Source organism: Diceros bicornis, chromosome X (assembly GCF_020826845.1).
Source record: "Diceros bicornis minor isolate mBicDic1 chromosome X, mDicBic1.mat.cur, whole genome shotgun sequence".
Classification (NCBI taxonomy): Eukaryota; Metazoa; Chordata; class Mammalia; order Perissodactyla; family Rhinocerotidae; genus Diceros; species Diceros bicornis.
In genome coordinates, this window is record NC_080781.1 from 99,495,908 (window position 1) to 99,517,600 (window position 21,693).

Consider the following 21,693-nt stretch of genomic DNA (forward strand, 5'->3'; position numbering starts at 1 on the left):
AGCAACTTCCTAGAATGGAAATTTGTTGCCACCCCTTCTCTACACATTCCCTACAACTATATTGTCGACCTGTGTAGCCACGGTATTGCTTAGATGCCAGGACACTAGTTGTCCCAGATGGTGCTTTGCCATTTGTTTAATGGTAAGAAGCCAGATGTGACATCTCATTTCTTGCAGACATGTTAAAGGCTGAACAGTATCGTCCATCTATGTGCCTCTGCAGAAACTCAATGTGATTGGAAACTTAATCGGCCACAATGGTGCCCTGCTGTTGCTTCTGCAGAATGCTGCTCTGTTTATCAGTTCATCATTAGATAGTACACTGCTCAGGGCAGCTTTCAGTTCAGCATTGCTGATACAAATATTTGGCAGGGCTAGCCTTTGTGGTAGGATTTGAGGAATTCAAAAAGGCTCCTGGCCCAAACATATCTCCCTCACTGGTCACAGTGCCTGAAATGCATACAAGAAACATTTCACTTGAACTTTTTTATTTTTTGGTATAAGGCAATATTAAAATTCAAATACCACTCTCCAGGGGGAAGATACTGAGTCATTATCAGCTATTAATACTTAAGAGTCAGAAGTGCACTGGAATCCTGATTCTGTTACTAGCTATACGAGATTAGGTAGGTTGCTAATTCTCTCTGAGCCAGTTTCCTCTTCTGAAAATGCGGATAATAATGGATGGTTGTGGGGATTAAATGAGATAATGCATGTAAAGCACATAGTAAATGCTCAATGAACAGTAGCTGTTATTAGCCTTAGAGACAGTAAGAGCCTGAGGGAATACATCTAGGACTAGTACATTTGGTTGAGAGTCAGGAATGAGGTGCGGTCGATACAGGGAAACTGCTCAAAGCAAAGGCGCTGGTGGGGTGGCAATACAGCCAGGAGTAGCATGGAAACTCTGGGGACCTGGGATTGGAAGAGTTGGGTGGGAGGAGGAAGAAGGACTGAAGCCAAGTCAAACTACACTTACATGAACTTTCCAATAAGAAAAGTGTAGCACTACTCAGGATGTGATGCTTTTTGAGGTAGTAAGCTCTGACACTGGGAGTGTTCAAGCAGAGGCTGGATGCTGGCTACCCAGCAGGAATACTCTAGTCTACCCCAGGGTTTCTCGAACTTTTATGTGTGTACAAATCACCTGGGAATCTTGTTAAAATGCAGATTCTGATTCAGCAGGTCTGGGGTGGGACCTGAGATTCTTCATTTCTCACGAGCTCCCTGATGATGCTGATGTTCCCGATCAACAGACCTCAATCTTAGTAGCAAGGCTCTGTTGCAGTTTGAAAAGAAATCACAGTGAGACAGAGGGATATGGTTAGGGAAAGCCAGAGTTACCCAGACAAATCTCCATAGAGTGGAAAGACTTTGATGCGGTCATAACCTACAGTCTGGTTCTTAGCTCTGTAAACTTTGAAATTTGATTGGTAGTAGGAACAGAGACTGGGCTCCTGGGGACTGACTCATACTTAACCAAATTCACAGGAGACCAATGTATAAGCCAGAATGCCAATTGATTAATTTATAATGAGAAGAATAACTTCCAAGTGGACCAGATACTAGTGTTGCTGATTAGTGCATTATCTCCCTGTAGGCATATTTACCCGAGGAGCTAAATGATAATAAGAAGGTTGCTTGGTGAGGATGGACTTGTAGCAAGGGGAGTTCATAGGATGATTTTAATGGTTCATGTCATCAAGCTATAATAGTCTGATACCTCTACTTCCACAATTGGGCTAGACCTCCAGAATAGTACTGGGGATGTTAGCATCCTCACTAGTCTCTCTGCCTCCTGTCTTGCCCTCATACAATTCAGATGATCGATTTAAGCCTAGGTTTGATAAATCATTCATTTGCTTCAACGACTTCAAAATAAATTCAGAATTTTAAACTCATCATTACAAAAAGTTTAAAATATAGAGAAAAGTTGAAAAAATAGTACAACGAGCACCTATATACCCACCATCTAGATTCAACAATTGTTATCATTTCACCTTATTTACTTTATGTATGTGTGTGTGCACGCATGTGTGTGCATGTGTATTGAGTCCACACTCTTTAACATATTTTCTAAACTCTTCATGTTCTTGCACAACCTACTTGACCAGCTCCAATTCCCTTGGCTCCCCCTTTGCAACTTACATCCCAGCCATACCTAACTACTGAATGTTAGTTCCCTGAATGTTCCCTGGTGTTCTCATGTAATATACTATAGCCTATGCCTGACTATCTTACTCTCTTTGCTTGATTAACTCAATTTGTTCTTAAAGACTCAGCCACACATGTTGCCATAGCACCCTATGCTTTTCTTAGTCCTAACATTTATTGCACTGTACTGTTATTTCCTGGTTACCTCTCTGACTTGAGGGCAGAGACTGTTTCCTTTTGTTTCTGTATACCCATGCCTCTCTAGTGTCTTGAGCTTAGTAGGTGTTCAGTAATCAGCAAATCCAACTACCTACCAGACAGTTCTACCTAGTTACATCACAGGTACCTCAAAATCAACATGTCTAAACTGAACTCATCTCTCCTTCTACCCCTCCTACACATTTAAAACCCTCCTCCTGATTAAATGCTACCTAGTCTTCCAAGCCAAAACCTCAGAGCAATTGCTAACTCTTCTCTTTCATCCTCCAAACAAGTCCTGTTGATTCCACCTCCAAAATACATTCCCAACCTGTCCACTTCTCTTTATTTCCACTACCTGTCTAGTCCAGGCCACCTTCATCTCTCACCTGGAGCACTGCCAACAATCTTCTATGTGGGCTCCCTGCTTCTATTGACTCCTCTAATCTATTATCCACAGAGAAGCCATAATGATCTCTAAAATTCAGATCTTATTATATTACTCCCTGCTTAAACCCTGATTATGTTACTCCTTGCTTTTGGATAAAGTCCAAACTCCCTAGTTTTACCTAAAGGACTCTCAAGGACTGACCCCTGTGTACGTCTATAACTTTATCTCTTGTACTCTGAGTTCCAGTCATTTTGTGTTTATAGAGCCTGTAGTACTTGTTTCCCAACATTTTCAGCTTCATGCCTCAATGCTTTCCTTGCATTGTTCTCTGCATAGCAAGGCTGACACTCTCAAACTCAGCACAGGTGTAACCTCTGGAAAGCTTTTCCCTACTTCTCAGTCTGGGTTAGGTTTCTCTATTATCCACTACTGCCCTATGAATACTTCTATCACAGCACTTACACTAAATACATATAGCACTCTATATGGCAATTATCAGTTTGCTTGTTTGTCTCATCAAAGCTAATTTATGAGCTATTTGAGAGCAGAGTTAATGTCTTATTTGATTTTTTACTCCAATGCTTAGCGTATGGCTGGCATATAGTAGATGTGCAATAAATATTTAAGAAAAGAATGAATGAATATTCACATATGTCTCTCCAAATTTCATTCTTGTAGATACCTTATAAATGATCTCTTTTGAACACATTGTTTCTTCAAGGTACAATATAGTTGATTGTCATGCTGATAATATTGATTGAATTTTGAGTGTTCCTCACCAACAAATTCAGACAATTTCTAGAATTGTACCATTTCTTAGAGATGGCTGATCCTACCCTTTTCTTTTCCCTCTAGGTAATTAGTATCTCAGAGATTAATATCATCAGTAGTTGGGGGTGCCATGCTATTGACCCCATATACCCCCCTTGATCTCTAAAGCCCCTTTCAATACCTAGGGTTCATGTTTCACAGAATTGCCCTTTTATTTGGAGTCTAGGTGCTGTTTGGTTATGGTATTAATTTTTCTCTAGTTTCTCTCAAGTCATAACAGTATCAAATGCAGAACTGTCCCATGCTTAATTTGGGGGAATAATATTGATTAAGTAAATTTTGGGCCAGGAACTGAGGGGACTGACTGATCAGGAATTTAAAAAATGTTGGGCTGGATAAAGTAAATTTACTGTAACTTACTTTTAATTGAAAAAGTGGCTAAAACTGAACATCCTGAATATTATTTCTTTGATTATTACCTCAAAGTAACAACTTTAAGATTATTTAAAAAGTATTGGGTCCCTGTACCGGTTTAATAATAATAGTACTTAACAGATATAATGTTTACACTCTGCTAAGCACTGTTCTAAGTGCTTTACATGTACAAACTCATGTAATCATCTGAACAACACTATTGTAACTTTACTATTATCCTCATTCTACAGATGATGAGGAAACCTGGGCACAGAGAAGTAATTTTCCCCAGGCAAAAAGTTATCCATAACTGTTAGACAGCAGGTGTGTTAATTCAGTTTAATCCAATGCATATTTATTGAGCACCTACTAAATGTAATAATTGACAGCATAGATAAAAATTGTGCACTTAAACCAAGGAGAAATCATAATGCAATAGTACCATGAGTGAATTGCCAGGGTGGGTCAGGCTCCTTTTAGTTAGTGGAAAATGAAGAAAGATTATGTAGTTAAGGTCATGAATGGCACAGACATATCCATTTGGGTAAACCTGGTTTGTGGAAGATGAAGAAGAGAGGCTCAGTCCTGAGGTGTGTGAAAATGGTAATTCTTTTTTGAGGACTAAGATTACTTTTAGAAGTGGTATATTCTTCTGATGCAGTATATTTAGCATGGGGTAAGGGTGAGAAGAAAATACACAGGTATGACGCTTATTTGGAGCAGGAGAGGGGAAAGGTAAAAAGGAAAAAAAAAAGGTAACGCTCTCTTCCTGCCCCTTCCCCCCCTTTAGAGACTCAGTAAACATCCTGCCCCCAGTACCACCCACCTACCCAAATTCTTTTGACTACGACTCAGACCCTTCGGATCTGCGCTTTTCAGAAGTACTTTCACATTCTGGCATCTTAAGCCTGAAACGCCCTTTAGGCAAATATTAGGAGGGAAAAAATGTATTCTTGCAATCCAAAACGGACTCGAATCCTACCAGAGAGCTTTCATGTTCGCATATTCTATAGTTCCTTGCTTGTCCATTTTTCATAAAACGACACGACACACCTGGCCACACAGCCTCAGATCCTACTCTAACGCCTGCCCATCCTGTTACCCTTTTAAGAGGCGGATCCTGCAGTGTCCTTTCCTCCCTCCCAGCCACCTCTACCCCCAGCCGTCTGGGCGGAGCTTCATGCTACAGCCCCACAGCCCGACGCGGCCGCAGCAGTAGCGAAGAGGACTGGAACTGCGAAGCGCTGCGTCTGCGGCAACATCTCTACCCACGCTACGTGCCTCTCCGCTGCGACCTAGCTCACCGCGCGCGCCCGTCTGTCCCCGCCCCCTCCCCACCTGGCGCGCACCTGGTCAAGGCCGGGGTCCTGACAAGAGCTAGGGGGGCGCGTGCCAGGGGCCCTAGGGAACCGCAGAGCGCGCTCACCATGGGGCCGCCGCCCGGGGCCAGGGTCTCCTGCCGTGGTGGCTGCGACTTTTCCCGATTGCTGGCATGGTGCTTTCTGCTGGCTCTGAGTCCGCATGCCCCCGGCTCCCGGGGAGCCGAAGCAGTGTGGACCGCGTACCTCAACGTGTCCTGGCGGGTTCCGCACACCGGAGTGAACCGCACCGTGTGGGAGCTGAGCGAGGAGGGCGTGTACGGCCAGGATTCGCCGCTCGAGCCCGTGGCTGGGGTCCTGGTACCGCCGGACGGGCCGGGTGCGCTCAACGCCTGTAACCCGCACACGAATTTCACGGTGCCCACGGTCCCGGGGGACTGGGGAAGCACCGTGCAAGTCTCTTGGTTGGCCCTCATCCAGCGCGGCGGGGGCTGCACCTTCGCAGACAAGATCCATCTGGCTTACGAGAGAGGGGCGTCTGGAGCCGTCATCTTTAACTTCCCGGGGACCCGCAATGAGGTCATCCCCATGTCTCACCCGGGTGAGTGCACCTACTAAATCGCGCCCCATCAAACCCCTGCCAAGGCCAGTTTCTCTTATTTTCCTCACTTCTCTCCTTCCCCTATCCCCTTGCTTCGAAGGAAAACGAGTGCCCTTTCTGTCCCCACCGAATGAGGCAGGGTCCTCTCCTCCCCGAGATTCACCCTGCGTGGGGGTTGGGCGGATAAATCTTTTCAGAATTTGCCTCTCTGGTGGAAAACGGTAATAAGACAAACGGAGTGCGGAGGCTGGCAACTCGAGAAGGACTGTTTGGGCTCTTTGCGTCGCCTTTTCCTGGTGTTTCACAAGGGTGCCTTGCCTTGGGTTAATTGGTGGTGGGTATTGGCTTTGAGGAGAAGCCTCCCTGGAAATCCGTTCTTCACTCTTTTCCTGTTTAACAACCTCAGGCCCACAGCAGATTTTTCCCTCCTCTCTCCCTGTTTTTCTCTCCATGTTTCCTAGTATCAGGTACAAGATTGTGTTACTGTGTCCTGTTAACCTCATTGCAGTTTTGGTGGAAACTTTGCTTAGCTCTTGAGCTCTTCCCTGCCCAGGGGTCTCAGGTGATTGCTGGTATCACTGCTTTCGTTTGCCTTTGAAAAATCTGATTTAGGTTACTGAGTGGCAAAACAGATGATAAATGTTATTGAAAAAAGAAGAGGTTTATGCATGAGAATAGCAAAGGCCTAGACTTTGGAAAAAGTAGTCCAGATAGGTCTTAAATGTATGGAAATTATGTCGGTTACTAGTTTTTCCTCTTTAGTTGTCCTTCCATAAACCTTCTCCCTATTTGTGATTCCTTGTCTATACCATATGTAGAGTGATCCTAAGCCCCAAAGGACAAAGAAAAAAATTGGGGGAGAAAAAGAAAGACATGTAATAGCAGTATATCATAGTTGTTGAGAGCTGGGCCTCAAGTCAGACCTTGGTTAAATTCCGGCTCCATTGCTTACTAGTCCTGTGACCTTAGGCAACTTATTTAAGTCTTTGAGTCTGGGTTCCCTCGTCAATCAAATGGGAAAGAACTAAGAAAGAACTATTCCCACAGGTCATCCTTAAGGATGAAATGAAATAACGCCTGTAAAGAATTGGACACATCATCCTTCTCAGTAAAGGTTAACTGATAGGATTAGCCTTTTAATAGTCACAGGAGAGATGAATCTGCTTATTTAACTACTATAGATTTTGTTTTTCTTAAAACAGTATGTCTGGCCCTACCTAGAGAGCACTTGCATTGAGTGACTGGGTGGCATAATGGAAAGAGCACTGAACTGGAACTCAGGAGATTTAAGTTTTTTTAGTCCCTTCTTTGCCTCTATCAGCTTTGTGACCTTGTACAAGTTACTCCCTAGTCAAATGATAGTATAGAGGTAGGAGGTGGAGGCCAAGTTGGCAGGGTGTGCAGAGACAAAAGTGAACTAGATGAACTCTAAGATCCCTTCCAGCTCTAAAGTGCTGTGATTCTTAGATTCTATATTGATTAAAGGAGCAGCTGTATCTCTCTTGGTTGATAATTCGTTGATTAGAATGAAATTACTTTTTAAAGGCTAATAAAAATGAAGAATAAGGACTTGGTAAATTTTAAAGTCCTTATGTTTCAATTGGCTACCTAAATGCAAGGGTTTGACTTTGTCGCCTCCAAATGACATTCATTTGCATGAATGATTTGGAATTGAAGAGTACTCTTTAATTAGAGAGTTCCTATTTAGACTGCTTTCATCCTACTTCTGTTAGGCATATAAGCTTATATTTATCTGATAATTTTAGGGGACAATAAAATTAATTTTTGTTGAGCTCCCACTATGTGCCAGGCACTCTACATATATCTTATACTTTATTGAGAGACAGTATGGTGTACTAGGAAAAGCACAAGCATTGTAGTCAAGAATGGGAATCAAATTCTGGATTTACCACACAATAGCTTTGTGTCCTTGGTCAGATTATTTAACGTTACTGAATCTTAGATTCCCCATCTGTAAGATGGAGATGATATTTACATTGCTGTGATTATTAAGGATAACATATGTAAACGATTTAGCAGATAATAAACACTCAGTTAAAGTTAGTTTTTATAACAGGTTACTGCTAACAAGATGCAAAAAATTACTTCTTATAAATATATGCTTATGCAACTGTCAGTTTAAAGACTTGAATACACTGGGAATCTAATCATGGCTGTTTTGTTTCAGGCTATTATATAGAAATAAAGCTCTAAATATTGATCACTTAAACTACATTCAGAAAGATATTTCAATACTTTAAAAATTTATTATTATCTGGGATGATGACTATAGCAAAGTTTACCTTTAGGCTAGCTAACTAAAGAAGCTAGCTAGTTACTTGAGGTATGGAATCACCTTTCCCCCCTTGAATTTCTGGAGAAACTACTATTTAACACGGGGAAAAAATCACTTTGCATTTCATCCGTGTGTGTTGTTGAATATTTGTTTGCAAAGTGCTGTATTGTTTGCTTTGCTCATTCCTGAGAGTAATCCTAGGGTTCACTGTAATCTCTGGTCAAAAATGACTTATCTTGGATCTTAGTGGCAGAGAGGTAGGACTGAGATTTAGATTAACTCAGTATATATTCCCATGAATTACACAATGGCCACCAAATGTGGAAAAACCATTGCTGTCATCTTTGTTTACAAAATCTCTCTTCACCCACTCTCACAGGGGCCTCTGCTTGAATTGTTGGCCTTTTGTTTGAGTTTGTGCTGAGCATCCACACTCTCACCTCTCCACAGTCCTGTGACCATGAAGACCCATTTGTTTCAAGTTAACAGAACAAACTGGTTTAGAACAGTTGTTTTAAAATTTTTGTTTATTGGCGAGAACTCCACTAAATAAGAGCAATCAATTAGGAAAATGAGGCTGCTTTTATGTATACCAAAATTTCACAAAAGGTAGTTGTAGCCTTGCATCAATCCATGCAGTTTATTTCTGTATATTATTTTTGCTTTCAAAGTATCCAGAAAATCCTGACTCACACGCATAAATAATTGCAAATGATAGATGTTTATTAACAGCTTGTCTTGCAATCTCGGGATATTTTTCAATCAAATTGATCGAGAAACCTGGAAGAAAATTAGGAGAAAATTTTGGTTTCAAAGTTTAATCCCTATTCATACTTCTTATCTTAAATATGAAAATCAGATAAGAAGAAGAAGCAAAAACTTAGAGTAAGCACTAAAGTCATTTAAAATGTATGATTATGGGGCTGACGAGCGGTTAAGTGCGCGCCCTCCACTGCGGCTCGCCGGGTGGGATCCCAGGCGCGCACCAATGCACTGCTTGGCAAGCCATGCTGTGGCGGCGTCCTATATAAAGTGGAGGAAGGTGGGCACGGATATTAGCCCAGGGCCAGTCTTCCTCAGCAAAAAAAGAGGAAGATTGGCAGATGTTAGCACAGGGCTAATCTCCTCACACACAAAAAAATGTAGGATTGTCACGATGAGACACGTTACGCATGTTCTTGTTATTGCGCGACTACCTGTTCTGCTTTCGCCAAGCAGATGGGCCTCAGCCTTGCATCCTGTCTAATTGAGCACAACCCACAGGATGAAGTGGTGTAGGTATGCGCTTGTACAATTTTACTTGAGTCAACATGTGCAGGCATGAATTTATTGAAAGACCTGTGCAGAGCTACAGCCTTCGTAATCCATGACACATTTACAAGAGCTTGAAACATTCAGAGGGATGGCGGGAGAAGTATTATTCCTGAGGGCTGTAAAAAAGTGAATGAACCAAGCAGTTTAAGTTAATGATTTGGTGGTCTCCAATGGGATATAGTTGGATATATAAAACACTTGTTTGTATACATGGTTGAAAGACAGTGGAGCATATTAAGAGGTCGGGCTCTGCCACTTACTATTTTTAAAATCTTAGGCCAGTTATTTTACTTCTCTAAGTCTCAATTTTCTCCTATGTAAAATGGGCATAATAATAAACTTGCCTCATAAGGTTGCTGGGATTAAATGAGATAATACAGATAAAGCGTTTAACAGTGCCTGGCATATAGGAAGCTACTATAATTTTTTTATCACAGTTAAGATAGTTAAATGTATTTTAGAAAATGAAAATTGGATCTTATGTTTGTAGTACATAATTGGAAAATGAATAGCCGAGAGTATTTCAAAGTCCACATTACCTGAAAAACTAATTTTAACTCTTTAGGAAGACGGTGAGTAGACTCAGTTCTTTACAAGAAAATGATCTTTGGCCCACATGTGTTTGTTATTCTTTTCTCAAATAACTGCTTCTCCCTCAAACTATCAATCTTCTTTCCATTCATGAAGGACTTTGGGATAGTATTTTACACTGATATACCACCACCCAATTCCTTCTCAATTACTTTACATTTAGTTTTATTCTGTTTTTTTCCTAGGACATTGACTTAGAAAATAACCTTTTTTAGTAGAGTGAGTGGTTCAAAAGAGGATGAGAAGGGATTGGGTGATGGTGATTTACCAATGTAAGGTACCATTCCAAAATCCATTTCCAGATACATCCTTTTTCATATCTGCGTACTGTGTTTGATATTGTTGACCACTCCTTCTTTGAAACTCCTTCCCAAGAAGTCTCTTGCCTTTCTTTTGTTTCATTTCTGTTTTTTTATTAATTCCTTCATCTAACACCTCCTCTTCCTTGCATTCACACCCAGGCCCCAACGTTCTCCCTCCAATAAGTAACTCCCACATCCAGTTGATTCCATCACTTTAATCTTCTCACATATGTCCCTTTCTCCCTTGCAACTGTTATTACCCTGCTTTCAGTTCCTAGGTCTTCTCTTGGGAACAAATGCTTAGCCTCCTAATGGGTCTCCCTGCCTCCAGTCATTTCTTCCCTCCAGTTCTTCTTCCACACTGACACTGGAACACAGCTCTCATCACACACCATACATGCCATTGCTCAAAAGCCCATTACTTATAAATTTTAGACTACATTTTCCAGCATGGCATACAAGACTTAATAATCCAGTCCCAACCTACTTTTGAAGGTTTATATACTTCTTTTCTCATGTTGATACCTAAACATTCTCTATCTTTCCCATTATCCTTCCTTATCTCGTACTTCTGCTTTTGCCTCCATACGCTTTTCTTCTCAGCTCTGATGGACAAAAATTTCCTGGTCCTTCAAAGCACAACATAAATGCCTCCTCATCTTTGAAGCTTTACTTAATTACTTCTTTTCCTCTTCCCAACACAGCCTGCAACAAAATCAAAATAATCCCTTCTCTTTGCTCCCATAGCACTCCATCTCTTATAGTACTTTCTGCATTTTACTGGTAGTTATTTCTTTATATATTTTACCTTCGTCCTAGATTATAATAATTTTAATTTTTTATTAATTTTCATATTCCCCATAGGAATCTTTGTACTGTATGTGCTCTGGAAATGCCTGTTGAGTTGCCTTAAATATCCAAAAATGCCAGAGGGTCATAAGATTCACTAGAAAAGTATCTAATGGAAGGGGATTGAAATTCAATTCACTAAGTATTTATCAAGGGTCTACTGTGTGCTAGGTACTGTGCTTCTTGCCTGAATATACAAAATAATTAAGGTAAAGTAGGAGGAATAAGAGTGTACAAATGCTTCATATTGCAAGCTCTCTAATTTTTATGCTGATCACCATCATGGAACCGTTTATGGGTTTTTAAGGGCAAAATGATAACAAAAAAATAGTGACAATGAGTTTACATTGAACTTTCCCTGTTCTATTTTTTTGATTTACACCAGCATTCAATTTATGTCTCCAATTAAAATGCGTCCACTGAACAAGTTGGTGAATGTGGAATTCCATAACACAAAAACCTTAAAAAAAAAAAAGCAGAATAAGAAATATAGCTTGATGAGCAAATTGTTTTTCTAAGCATATAAAGAACTTTTTCCCCCAGTCCCTAGAAGATGTATATTATCTCAGACAGAATGCCATATTTAATCTCTGTTCCCAGGCTTAAATGGAGGAAATAGAGGAGAGTATGAAAGATATTTTCTAAGTTATTTTCTGATTACAAAATTAATTAATCATGCTTCTTGCAGAAAACTTGGAAAATACAGAAAAGCATAAAACTAAATATAAATATGCATAATTCCACAACACAGAGATAGCGTCATTAATATTCTTTCTTGTCTCTCTTTCCATGTATAGGTATAGTTTTATATCCTACTTTTATCATAATGGTTATTTTTTCATGAGTGTTATGTAGTATTAAGAAAACAGACAATTTAAAGGAACACATAAAAATCCATAGATACAATCATTTTAGCATTTTGGGTTGTTTTTGTTGTCGTGTTTTTTCCTTTTGCTGTGCAAATATATTATTTAAAGAATTATAATTATATACTGTATATACAGTTTTGTATCCTGCTTGTTATTGTAATCATTTCCCCACGTAATCAAAGATAGAAAGAGTGTTCTCTTACAAATTGAAAGTAGTGGTCTTTGGCTGGGGGGCGGGGATTGAGCTTCTCTTCCATTAACTAGCAGAAAGGAAGTACAGAAATGGAGACGGGGAGTGGTATGAATTGGAACATTTAAAACAAAAATATGCTCCACAGAGCTTTATGTAAAAATATACTTACTAGCCATAAACGTGATCTGGTATAACCCATAGGCACTGCCTCTTGTGGCTTTGGTCTCTTGAAAGGTTTGATAGCCATTTGAGTTTTAGTTGCTTTTCTCCCATAATATTCCTATAGGTGATGTCTTTGTCATAAATGAGGTTTGCACCCAGTTTCCTTGTTGCTTGGTTGAGTAGCACCTCATTGACTAAAGTGGCTTTTCTTTTTCATGATGGCCACTGAACTGTAAGTTATTGCTGGGGTTTTCCTCAGAGTTTACTTGATAGGGTACCACAAATATTGCCTAGGGATGAGTATATGTAAATTTTATGGAAGTATAACATACATACCAAAAAGGTACAGAAATCATTAGTGTATAGCTCAGTGAATTTTCACAAAGTGAACACACCTGTGTAACCAGCGCCTAGATCAAGAAACAGAACAGTACCAGAACCCTATAAGACTACCTCACACCCCAAGATGAAGAATTTTTGAAGCAGCACAATTGTCACCTTTATCTCCTGAGAGAATAACCTCTTGGAGCATGTGGTAGGAACCTAGTCACCCACAGAAACAGTCTCCTTTACTGCACTGGAGCTAGTTACTGTGGTGATCCTCAGCTACATACTGTAAGGAGTTATTTCCAAGAACAGAATGCATGCATTTTTTTTTTTTTTTTTTTTTTTTTTTTTTTTGTGAGGAGATCAGCCCTGAGCTAACATCCGCCAATCCTCCTCTTTTTTTTTTGCTGAGGAAGACGGCCCTGGGCTAACATCGGTGCCCATCTTCCTCCACTTTATATGGGACGCCGCCACAGCATGGCTTACCAAGCAGTGCGTCCGTGCGCGCCCGGGATCCGAACCAGCGAACCCCGGGCCGCCGCAGCGGAGCGCGCGCACTTAACTGCTTGCACCACCGGGCCAGCCCCAGAATGCATGCATTTTTTGACGCAGCTACTAAGCCAGTTCAGAGTTGCCACATTTTGCTGTTAACACCCACTTTGGAGCCCTATGGGCAAAGCAGAGCACAAGGGCTCTTTGTTATTATTCCATTTCCTATTCTGTCTTTTCTCTTTTGGCTGTATGTATTGTCTTTCTCTACATCGTGGCATATGGTTACTGCTTAAATTTACCCATAGGCTTGTTAACAATATTGATTTCTTCCTAAAAGAAAATTTGGTGATTCATGCCTGACTCGATGGAGGCTGTTAGGTTCCGAACCTAGTTGTGATTTATTTGGTTTTAATGCTTGAATGCTCAAGTTAGATACAAATCAATGATTTTGAGTTAACTCTATTTAGTTTGACTTTTTTGAAAGAAGATGGTAGTAGAACTCACTTGTTGATGTATATGTTTCTCTCAAGATATTAATCATTATCATTTCAGATAAAATGTTGAAGTAGCTTAGTTAAATGTTGCCTACAATTAAAAAGTCTTAGCTTTTAAAAAGAAAATATACCAAAATGTTGACTTTGGTTATGTCTGGTTGGTGGAATTATGGGTGATTATTGTTCTCTTCATTATTATTTTTCTGCATTTTCTGAGTTTCCTGTAATGAATATGTTTTACACTTGTAATAAAAAAAGTTATTTTTTAAAAAACCAAAATACTCCAATAGTGTTGATAAATCCTAAAGAAATCATGAATAATGTGACTATAGCAACAACAGGAACAAAGCATATCTGATAATAGAAATTATTTATAGACTATAAGAATTTAAAGAATTGCTATGGCCTTTTGAATATATCTAACCCTTATGATCATTAGTATGATCCTTTCTTGTTAATACTAGTTGTTTTTTTCATATGTAAAATGAGCCTTGAACACTAAAGAACTTTAAAGACTGACTTTTCTTATTTTAATATGGAATTTTTCTCTTCTCTTTACCCTTCGAATCACTATTTGTATTTTTTCTTTTCCCCCTTAGACACATATACACACACCCCTCACCTTTCTTGGTATTTTTGTTTCTTTCCCCTAAGAGGCCTGCTTTCCCTTGCTAGCCCCCTTCAATATCTATTCTATTCAATACTTTTAAGATTAGTGCTATGTTTAACAGCTTAATATGAAGAATCCAATATATTGGGAGTTTTTACCCATGACACACTGGGTTCATCAGATGACAATAGCTTTTGTCATTCTAGGAAAGAGGAGAAAATTTTGTTAGAATAAGGGCAGAGGGGAATCATGATTTTCTTATTTTACACTTTGTTAATGATATGCAGAACATACAACCTCAATCAAAATTGCATTTAAGACATCATGAAAATTGAATTACTTGTTTTTAAAATTAGCATTTCCCTTAAAATGATACTCTGCTGTACAAAACTCCACCATGGTGATTCGCACAAGAAACTGTCAAATTCAAGGGTAGCTTCTGTACCACTTCTTTTCCTCTTAGGACACATTTTGTGTCCTACTTTTCTAGCCCCTTCCTCTGCCTTTCATGGCTTGATTAATTCTACCTTAGGTAATCTTACACACACACACACACACACACACACACACACACACACACACACCCTCTTGGAGCTTCTTTTTCTTTTTCAAAAAATTTGAACTTCCTTCTGTGTGATTCCACAAAAGATTGAAGTGAAATTAAACATTATAACAAGGCAGTGCTCTCAATATCTAAAAACCTTGAATGTATCCATAACTTACTCCCACAATCTCCACAAAAACCTCCCGTCAGTCATGTAATCCTCCTCATTAAATATGCATTTTTCTTATATCCCAGTATTTAAGATAAATTTTAAATACTTTTGTTTGTTTTGCTTTAGGTATTTCAGTGATATTGGTTTCTGAAAAGTATTATTACAAATATGGGTTAAATAATAATTTATATTTTCTTTGCAGTTTTTAGTCCTCAAAGCATTTCACATGCAATAATCTGTGGGCTCATTTGGGAACCCAAACACTGTTTAGCAACATTACTATGGGAAAATATGTTGTTTCTAGTTTCAAATAACTGACTTGCAAATGAATTTTTGAAGCACAACCCATTAGTGTTTCTATTGTGATTATTGTTCATAATGATAGCCCCATGAAGTGTGGTTTATTATATTCTTCCCAATCATGCTGGTTTAGAGAGTTTTCTCTACTTATTCAGTTTCTTTGTAATGCTGACCAAAGCTCTACCTCACCTTTTCCATGTGTTTCACCTTAAGGACTCTCATTTTATTTTCCTACTCTGTGATGATCTCAGAAGAAGTTGGCTTATTTTAAAAGCGTTTGTAATGCTTCTAAAAGTTTTAAGAACATAATTTTGACTTGCAGCTTTTTTTCTATTTTTATTTATTTATTTATTTTGGTGAGGAAGATTGGCCCTGAGCCAACATCTGTGCCAGTCTTCCTCTATTTTGTACGTGGGTCATTGCCACAGCATGGTTTGATGAGTGGTGTAAGTCCATGCCCGGGATCCAAACCAGCGAACCCAGGCTGCCGAAGCAGAGCACGCCAAACTTAACCACTACACCCCTGGGCCGGGCCCTGGCTTGTGGCTTAATTAGCCATTAACAGATTTCCAAGTTGGTACATCCTTTCTCATTTTAGAGGATTTCAATAGTTACTTAGATGAAGGCTAGGAAAGTGTGATTATATTGAGTGAGGTTTTCATTCCTAGATCTATGAGCAACCTATATTTAATACAGTTCCAAAATACTTTGAGTTGTAGGGGTGTTTCAGATTCTGGTTTTCCACCACCATCATTTCATTTTGGCAAGAGGACAGGATGTGTAAGAGAGACTGAAACTGGCCAGTGCAAAAGCACCAGTCACCTCACTTGCCATAGTCACCAAACCCCTACCCTCTTTGCTGCTCTTATCTGGCTGATGCCTTTTGGTTGAACTGGCAATCAAGACAAGGCAATTGAGTTACCTTGAGTAATGTAAGTAAAGGCTAACAGATTATCCTTTGATGGTAAGGAAAGCTACATGATTGCTCTGTTTTATATTTCAATCTCTTGTACCAAAGATGAATGTGTTCTATTTGAAATTGAGAGACAGCGTATTAAACGGAAGAACGGATGTACTTGAGTCAGACTGCTTGGCTTGAATTCCAGTCCTACCAATTAATAAATATGTGACCTCGGGCAAGTTGTTAACCTGGACTTCATTTATCTTGTTCATAAAAAGGGAGATAATAATGTCCATTGTCTATGATATTGTAAACAAAATGTTTGGTATGTAGTGGGCATTTAGTAAATGCTAGTTCTCTTGAAACTTTTGCTAACAATCTTATTACTAAATATAATATTTCTTCTTTGGTTGTTATAGCTGTTCACGACCACATTTTGAAATATGTAATTGTTTTATATGTAGAAGCAGAAAAAAACTGTGACATCTAAATTGCTGTTTTTCTGGGCAGTTTCTGAGAAATGCAGAGAGAAATCACATAATCAAGAAACTGAAACGACTGTCTTGTCCTCCTTCTTCCCTGTGTATTTCCATTTTAAGCAGAAAGACCTTAAAATCAAGATGTTAAGCTCTAACAATAGAAATGGCTATGGACCTTTGATGGCACAGTGGTAAAGAGAGGGGACTTAGATATCAGATGGATTTTTTGATTTGGATCCCAACTCTATCATGTAATAGCTTTGTGACCTTAGCCAAATTAACCTCTTTAAGACTCAGTTTTTTCATCTGTAGAATGGGGTATGATAATTGTACCTACCTCATAGAGTTATCGTGAGGGCTAAATCAAGTAATATATAAAGCACTTAGTACACAGCCTTGTTCATTAAAGGATGTCGTAGCCACCTCCTCACCTTCATCTATAGCCCTGTCTTGGCGATTGGCAATGCATATCACTGCAGAGCTGCTCAGAGCCTCTGATGTGCTAAAGAAACACTGTTTAACTTTGTTCAATGCATTATTCTCTAGACTTATTTATCTATACAAGCTTTTTTCTCTCAAAATACTTAACATCTGAAATATAATTTGGAAAACACTGATTGCCATGCACTTAACTTCTCCCTCCTCTCTCTCTCTCTCTCATTTTATTAGGCTGGCCTCATATTTTAAATGTATCAAGTTTTGTCAATGTCAAGCAGTGACTAAACCAGTTATCTCACCATGATAAGAACAGAATGTTTTCAACTGTGACGACAAACATTTTCATTATATTTGTTTGTACTAATATGGTACCTTTTATATCAGGTTAACGTGACTTCAAAGTGTTTACAGGCTAGGTTTATTCTCCTTACTGACTTTCAGGAACACTTTATTGTAAAAGGATAAAAACACAAGTGAGACAGGTTTGTGTTTGCTTTTATAATCAGTGTATAGGCCTTAATACAGAAGTTAGCTTTTATAATACTTCATACAGGAGGAAATTTAATATCCTCTGTTAGTAGAATATTCTTATTTATGATTTTTTTAATAGTAAACGATACCAAAATTTCTGCAGAGGCATATCAAAATCTCTTTTTCTCTGATCTGGATACCTAATAGAATACTAATTGGACTTCTGTAACATTTGCACCCTTGGGTTCTTGTGGCCAGGTCAAAATGAATACCCTCTCAACGTAGTTTTCGTCCTAATTTAATGATAAATGCAATTTCCAACCTAATTCCCCTATTACAAACTGTGCCTGAAGAGAATGTATGCAAAAAGAGATTCCAATTTCAACAAAAGTTTGTGCCACCCTTTATCTCCAGCACTGGTGCTGGATGTTATGGTAGGAAGAGAAGAGTGAGCAGCGAGTAGCTAAAGATAAACAAGGACATAGTCCTTTCCTTCCAGGGAGCTCACATTTTCAGCCTCTATTGCATTTTTTTTTCTGGCTAATAATGATATTTTAGTCTGACACTCAAATATCAGTTTAGGTAGGGCTTTTAGATCTACACAAAAATGGCACTCTCAAGAGTTTGGCAATATTTAAGGTACAGAGTGCATGTCCTTTCCAAACATTCTTGTATTAGTTTCACCTGGTCTGAAAGGTTGAGGATAAAGTGGCAAGTGGTGGAGGCCATGTCCCAATTTGATTGTAAGTGTAGGCTATGGCTTGGTTTTGTGCTCATGTTTTTTTTTCCCCTGGATATAGCAACAATTTATTCAGTGGAATTCTCCTTCCCAAGATCTCACATTACAGGAAAAGAGAACTAATAAATACAAGGACAAAAGATCACCATAAATTCTAATGTTCATTTGTATAAGTTTTTTTCCCCCTGAAACCCCTAAATCTCCTGTTTATCCTTTTTTACTGCCCAACAAATATCTTTCTGTTTTTAACATGTTGTGTATATATTGTTAGTCAGTAGTTGCTTCACGTTGCATCATCAAATATTCTTATCTTATCACGTTCTGAACAGCTCTGGATATTGCACAATTTATTATCCCAAAGGATCGAATGCATTGATGCTGTGGAATTTACTGACTAGCATTTCTTCAGAAGATATTAATAAATAGCAACAATAAAAAAATGTTGAATTTGGTTTTTAGAAGCCTTACTACCCCCAAACAAAGACTATGACAATAGAATACTTTAGCAGAAAATTTTTAATACAGTTGCAGAATACCCTATTAATTAAATAACATATATACTACAATTTCTGCATGGCCTTGCAATAGCATACCTTATTATTTTATTTTTTTCAGTGTCAGCACAAATTTAAGGTTGTATAGACACTCAACCTGTTCCAGTTGCTTCAAGACTTCTTTTCTATGTCCTCTGAACCTCCTCATAAGTGCCCAAACCAGCAGTCTCCTAGTGAACCAGGATGACTGGGTTCTAACTTGAGCTTGGGGCTAAAATGGCATCTGTCCTAGCTCCTGAATGTGAGTGTGAAACTGAGGTGTAGTCAAGCCCCAGGTTGGAAAAAGATCATCGCCACCATTAGTGCTGCTCTGGCAGTATGGTAATTTCAGTGAGAGCAACACTGTGGCAGTAAGCGTCACTTAAATCCAAGGTCTCTAGAGTAGGATTAGTGTTTAACTTTTTATCTGTATATATATGTCCCTGCTCTAGACAGATGTGTCCTTTCAAGATATACCATCTTTGACTTTAGAGAGGAGGCACATCTTAGACTCTGTTCACCACAATTATCTTTAAGGATGAATTTGTTTTCAGATTGAATCAAGATTCAAAGTATCACTAAGTATAGCATACTTAAAATTGCATTCATCAAACATTTACTTCACATGTGTTATGTGCCAGGCACCCTGCTAGATGTTGTAGATACAGTGATGAAAGACCCAGCCCCTAACCTGAAGGAGTTTGTAGTTTAGTGAAACTCAAGTAAAACTAATAACTTCAAGGGAAGTCTGCACTACACAGTGTAAAAGCTGAATATCTAACCCAGATGGGTCAGAATCTTATAAAAGGAGGTTGAGCTTTATTATGTAAGCAAAATGGAGCTCTTTAAAGGCCTTTAGCAAAGGAAAAATATGAACATTTTTCCCATTTAGAAAAATTTATCTAGTAGCTGTGAGGAGAATGAATTGGAGAGCTAAGACTGGTGACCTGGAGACCAGTTAGGAGGTTGTTATAGTGATTTAGGTGAGAAACAATGGTGAAAATGGAGATGTATTATAACAGGAAAGGAATGGAATTGTTTCTGATGTGGCTAATTTTCAAACCTCTCTATATGAAATACTCGCTGATAAACACAAAATAATTCTATTCGCAGAGTTTTTCTATGCAGGGTGAAGGATTGGCATTGTTCTGGCTAGACTAACTGGACCACTATGTTGAGACTCCTTAACCATAACATCAGTCAAACTATAATCAAACTCCAGCCCAACATTTCTAAAAGTATCGGCCACAGACAACAGGCAGCAAAAGAACCCACGGAACTTATTAAACTGCAGATTCCCAAGCCCCACCCCAGACATACTGAATCCGGGAATGGGGCCCAGGGAGTTCAATGTTTTAACAAGTTTCCCAGGTAATTCTCATACGTATTAAAGTTTGAGGATCACTAATCTAGTCCAACAGTTTTCAAAATATGATCTGGGACTGCTGATCCCTGAGACTCTTTCAGGGGTCTATGAGGTCAAAACTATTTTCATAATAATACGTCGACATTATTTGCCACATTCACGTGTTGACATTTACATGGATGGTGTGAAGGCAATGGTGGGAAAATACTGCTGGCACCTTAGCACAAATTAAGACAGAGGCACCAACCTGTATTGTATACTACACCTCCGTGCATTTACAGTAAAAAGAAAATGCCAGTTTCACTTAGGAATTTCCTTGATGAATCAGTAAGAATAATTAATTTATTAAATCTCTACTCTGTTGTACACAACATTTTTTTGTATATTCTGTGTGATGAAATGGGAAGTAGGCATGAAGCACTTCTGCAGCATACCAAAGTACAATGGTTGTCTGAAAGAAAAGCACTTATATGACTGAGTTGTGAGCTGAACTAGCCACTTTCTTCAAACAACTCCTTTTAACTTGAAAGAACTACTGACAAACTGGTTATTCAGACTTGGGTATTTGGAAGACCTTTCTCAAAAATAAACTGAGCCTGTCATTTCAAGGAAAACAAATGACAGCATTTGTTGCTAATGATAAAATTTAAGTGTTCAAAAATTAGAATTTTGGAAAACTTTTATCCACCACGTGAGCTTGACAACTTCCTGATACTTAGACTTTTCTGATGAGATAAATGGTAATATTAACAATTATGATATTTTTTCTATTGTATAATCTTAAAATGAATGAGGCACCATTTGTAAGATCTGCATAATTCTGTGAACCAATACTTTCCAAATGACTAATGCATGATATTACAAAACCATGCATGAATAAAGGATCCATTCAGTTTGCAAGATGGTTCAAAGGATTTTCATTTAACTAAATACAAAGAGTTCATTGATATGGTTTCAAATTCTACCTTGCACCTAATGTTTAAGAAACTACCACTTGTTGAGTTTTGGTGTAGTATCAAAGGCAAATATCTACAGTTATTTGAAAATGCTATTAAAATACTCCTCAGTTTTCTAATTACGTATCTGTGTGAGTACAGATTTTCTTCATATACTTCAGCCAGAAGAACAGATCACAATAGATCCAATGCAGAAGCAGATATAGACACCCAGCTATCTTCTATTAAGTCTGACCTTAAAAGAGGTTTGAACAAATGAGAATGCCACTCTTCTTATTACATTTTTTGAGGAGAATATAGTTATTTTTAATACAAATATGTTAATTACATTAACATGTATTTACAACTGTTATTTTAAATGAATGAATAAATAAATATCTTTAAAATTCCTCAGTGTTAATTGCTAATATGGTTAATATGAGTAGAAATAATACACATAAACAAAAG

General features: G+C 38.6%; 1 protein-coding gene across 2 annotated transcripts in view; it reads left to right on the forward strand.

The window, feature by feature from the left end:
• Positions 1-21,693, forward strand: part of RNF128 (ring finger protein 128) — an 80,262-nt gene that overhangs the window by 25,298 nt on the left and 33,271 nt on the right. The window contains exon 1 of one of the 2 annotated variants that reach the window (XM_058536449.1): positions 5,139-5,848. The exons of the other annotated variant lie outside the window; for it this stretch is intronic. Within the exon in view, the coding sequence (XP_058392432.1) occupies positions 5,356-5,848 (493 nt within the window). The 5' untranslated portion in view covers positions 5,139-5,355. Of the gene's footprint in view, positions 1-5,138; positions 5,849-21,693 lie in introns of those variants that run through there. 2 annotated transcript variants of the gene reach the window in all.